General features: G+C 29.9%; 1 protein-coding gene across 6 annotated transcripts in view; it reads right to left on the minus strand.

Moving 5' to 3' along the window:
* Positions 1 to 5159, minus strand: part of LOC106881627 (protein lev-9) — a 421933-nt gene that overhangs the window by 307776 nt on the left and 108998 nt on the right. For all 6 annotated transcript variants that reach the window (XM_052969987.1, XM_052969993.1, XM_052969992.1 and 3 more), the window contains one exon: positions 3701 to 3901. In XM_052969987.1, coding sequence (XP_052825947.1) covers positions 3701 to 3901 — 201 coding nt within the window. The remainder of the gene's footprint in view (positions 1 to 3700; positions 3902 to 5159) is intronic.

The following is a 5159-nucleotide window of genomic DNA, read 5'->3' on the forward strand; positions in this document are numbered from 1 at the left end:
TGTATACAAACACATACATACATTCATATATGAGTGTGTGTATGTGCAAATGTATATAGTAAAATACTTATGTATACATGTATGTAGAATCTGTACAATTTATGATAGTAGTAGTAGTAGTAGTAGTAGTAGTAGTAGTAGTAGTAGTAGTAGTAGTAGTAGTAGTAGCAGCAGCAGCAGTTAAAACAGTAGTAACATTAAGCATAATCAATGTAGTGAAACAGTTATACATATTATCGTTCAATAAGCGATAGATGAAAAATAATTTCATAAGAATTATTATAGACTTTACAAGTTAACCATTGAACTGAACCAGTTTTCTTTCAATAAGTTAAGCTCCTAAAAAAAGACAACAATTCCAGAACATTTCATAATATTACATCAAATACATACATAATAATTACGATGTCAGAACGGTAGGGTGTAATCACAACATATGAGGTCGCAATTAAGTGGATAGATCTGCTTTTAATAATAATCAAAATTATAATAATAGTAATAATAATAATAATAATAATAATAATAATAATAATAATAATAATAATAATAATAATAATGATAATAATAATGCCTTTAAAATTACATAAAATATAAATAATAATCGTTAATTATTTTAATTTCAGCTTCATATTTGCACACTGCTTGCGCACGTATATTTTCTACTTTTATTGTTAATTTTTGTACTAGAATTACAAACATGGCAACTACTTTTGTTTGTCGCAAGTTGTTTATTTATCTGCACTGGAACGTATAAATATGGAACTATTTTATGGAAGTCTTAAAACAGATGTTAATGATTTACATTTCAAAATATTTTCTTGTTTTCTTGATAACGTTTTGACTAAGAAAGAAATAGCAAAATGTTTTATATTTATTATTGTTTTAATTAATGCACTATTTTCAGAGTCAACGCCCCTATAGGGAGTAGAAATAAGAGAGACAATTTTTACATCATGACAAACTCATTTTCAAATCGTTCAAGTCTCTGTTGAATTACATATAGCAAGTATGTTCGTTTTGCACAGTTCCTATTACCAATTCTAGCTCAGATTGTTACCTAATTGACACTGCCAAGACTTAGAGCTGCTGTGTGAACATTCAGTACATCGATTATACTACTCATGGTATGGTGTGACGTCATCTGAAGCAATTGTTAGTTTAATCATTCTAAAAGGCATAATTTAAGAAGCAATATATTATGACATTAAATTCAGCTAATTAACTTCAAATATCATTAATGCATGTTTTTCGTGGATCATAATGTTTGTAATTCACTCCCTATTTATTTATCCAGTTTCTATTCGTGAGCGCCACGAGGAATTGCTATTAATGTAAAGTAACTGTATAGTTGGCCAATATAATAAATGTCATTCAATCATTAATGCTTTTCGTGTTTAGCCTTGAGCCAGAAGTTCGCAGCTCAATTAGGCCGAGTTTTCAAAGATATAAAAAACATCGACTAAAAACCAGCTCATTATTTCAGATGACGTGCGACTTGGTTGCTTTCTATTCTAAATTGATTTTTTAGAATAGGTGTATAATATGCTTTGAAATGTCATTATGCATTCTTTAAAAATTATTTAAGGTTATTTCCTGAGCAGTGGTGATGAACTCCATACATGCAGGCAGCATAGTCGGACATTATTCAATCGCCATAGATTTTATGCAATTATGCACTATAGTATTTATATCGTTATCATAATTTTTTCTACTATGTCTTCAGTTATTATTCCCCTTTTTACTATTATACTGTTATATTAATGTTCCATGTTGTGGGAATTCGTCGATGCATCGAATTGCCTGTGTTCCTTCACCGTACATGATCATATTGATATATGCATTTGTTTGTATTACATCTGAGACGGCAAGGTTTGCGTTTTTATGTTGCTATTTTAACGTTGAGATTCACAATCGGGAAATACCTTTATTTTGACATAAACCTATTTGTTTTTAATATTTAATTATTTCCTTAATTGTTAAAAGTAAAACTCACAACCTCAAAATACCCAAAATTATAAAACTTACTATTTTTTACCTTTAAAATTTCTTATTCCAACGTAGACATATTTATTATGTTTATATTTTTGACTGTGTTTATTGGTCAACATCCTATTGACCAGTATTCTATACCGGTTTTAGTATTGTTGTTTTTTTTTACTCCTCTTTATCCTAATTTACACGTGGAAGGTCTATCTTCGTGATTTATGTTCTAAATTGTATAATTTGAGGTCCTTTTTTGTTTCGTTACATATTCTGTCGTTACATATTTTCATATGGCCTCTATCCATTTCTGCCTCTTTTTTTTTCTATATGTAACTCTAAAAATGTATTTTCCTTATTTAGATGATGCCTTAAGGTCCAAAGTTTTGCTTAGACACGGGCTGTTAATTTTCTAAATTACATCGCAGTTTATTATCGAAATTGCTCTATTTGGAGTAGAATGTACAGAAATACACTCTTCTAAGCTGGAAACATGTTCTTTACATATCTAATTTCAACTCTTCTCTTTTGTTTATGTCCTCTTTTTTTTTACAATTCTATCATTTTCGGAAGTTACCGTTTTATTTGATTCTACTGACATAGATGTTACGCACGCTCCACTTCCTGCACTTCTTAAATCTACTCCCCAAATAAGCATTCGCGAGTTAACCTCGACTTAATAAAACGATGTTTGTATACTTAACTTTTTTTATAATGTCTTCATTAAACAGAGCACGATTGTTTACTTCACTGACATTACATGAATGACCACTATTAAAGTTTATAGTAGACTAAGTATAGGAGGTAATTTTCAATAAATTTTACAAGATTTTTGTATGTAATTATCATTTAACATTTTCATTATTTTCTGATTTGTGGTTTCTAAATATTTTTATTGGATACTTTTAGGAGCAGACATGCTCAGTTCTCTATTGTTAATCATAGTTGGTGTATTCATTATTATTTTAATCATTCCAATAGTAATGATAATAACAAGTATTATTATTATTATTGTTGTTATTATTATTATTATTATTATTATTATTATTATTTTCATATGCACTCAACAAAATAGACTTTTAAGAAATAAAAAATCCTAACATCGGGCCACAAGTAACCTTAGATTCCAAGAATCCTCCTAAGTATCCTAGCTGTCCCTAATAACACTGTTTTCTGGAGCTGTACTAAATTGGCTTTTATGCCCATTTACTCTATCCAATTGTTCAGATCTTTAGAGATAGTTCCCAATGCACCTATAACTAGTGGGATACATTGTACCCGAACTTTCCATAGTCTCTGTAACTCAATAACTGGGTCCTGATACTTCGCTATTTATTATTATTATTATTTTTATTATTATTATTATTATTATTATTATTATTATTATTATTATTATTATTATTATTATTATCATTATTATTATCATTTTCATTATCGTTATTACTATTATTAATCGCAGAATAGTGATGGGGTGGGCTTGGTTATGCACTAATCACCATATGAAAGCAAACAGCACTAAGATCAACAATATTGAATAAGAATAAATGAACAATAGGAACAATAAAACGTGTAAATAGCAATGATAGGAAGGGGGCAAACAATACCAATTGCATAATAATATAAAACATTGCAGGGTTGGATAGGATTTTAATCGACAAAGCCAGCAGTGCTTGTGTTTAGTGCAAATTGCAGAGTCAATTGAATGAAAAAATATCCTCACCGGTGCGATCTACCGTGTTGAGAACGCATTTTGGTTCTTCTCCACTCCAGGAAAGATCTCCTTGGCATACTCTCATGAAGACGCCAACTAGATTGTATGAGTCCACACAGGAATACTTGGCTACTGCACCGAATTGGTTGAAAGGAAAGATAACTACTTTGCCATTGGAAATTTTGGTGTTTATAGCTTTGCATCTGATATCTGAAATGGAAAAGAAAAAGTAGTTTAAATTTATACTAATAATCTATATAAATGAAATATTAACAGCACAATATAATGGAAAGAACTCTATAGTTTATCATAATAAAGACTATATTGCTTTTAGAGAGCTACGTTCCTTTTGATATGCTAGGTTGTATATCTTTACAGTGATACTGCAGGGAATATCTCTTCAATTTTATATGAAATGGAATCTAAAACTGTAGTTTCGTATATATTTGCTCTTCTGGCGTAGAATCAACCTGTTAATAGATCTTGTTCGATTCTGGAGTTGTGTACTATCTCAAGAAAGAAAGTATTTTTACGGCCTATAAGCAGTTATACAAAATAAATAACAAAATTCTAACTTTTCATCTCTGAGTAACCATTAAGAATCATACAGAGATATGTGCGTTGTAATGACTGCATCTAAAGAATATTACTGCGTGTTTTTCTGTATGTATATTAGTAATAGATTTATCAAAGAAGAAAATTGATGTTTTTTTGTACATATATATTTACAAACAAATAACTAACACACATAAAAAGCAACAAAATGGAAAAAATCAAGTAACTAACATATTTACTCCAAGAATATATTTGATGTGAGCTCCAATCACTGTATAATCGGATTTTTAGAGGATGCTTCATTAAGTTACCCACAGGCGAATAGATTATTAAATGTTGATATGAGATACAACTTTTATGTAATACAGTATTTCATATGTATATACAATGTCACTCTCACCAAAACTTCATCTCTCCTTCTAAAACAGTGTCTATTACGAATATGTAGGGTTTTTGTTTTTTGTTACATTGAAATACTATAATCTCGATTGGATAAGACACTTGGCCGCTTCAGTTAAATATGATGAGTTGTTACCAAAATATATTAAAAATAATATACTGTTGTCATTTCATATAATTCTCAAATTATTCTGAGATATATGTTTAAGTTAGTTTTTTAAATATATCCGACAGACATAAGGGCAGAAATTTGGAAGAATCCGTATCACAGCGGCCAAAAGGTTTAGCGTCATTTTGTCTGTCATTGCGTTCAGAGTTCAACCTCTGCCCAGGTTGGCTTAACAATTTATTCTTTCGGAGACTGTGAAAAAAGTATCACTTGAGCACTTGGAATGACCTAAGCGACCTAACATCTTCCTCGAAATAGGTGGCCTCGCGCCAGAATTTCAAATTTGAAACCAATATATTTCACACACATATAAATAAACACAAGCACACGCATATATATAGATCG

The sequence above is a fragment of the Octopus bimaculoides genome, chromosome 8, assembly GCF_001194135.2.
Source record: "Octopus bimaculoides isolate UCB-OBI-ISO-001 chromosome 8, ASM119413v2, whole genome shotgun sequence".
NCBI classification, from domain to species: domain Eukaryota; kingdom Metazoa; phylum Mollusca; class Cephalopoda; order Octopoda; family Octopodidae; genus Octopus; species Octopus bimaculoides.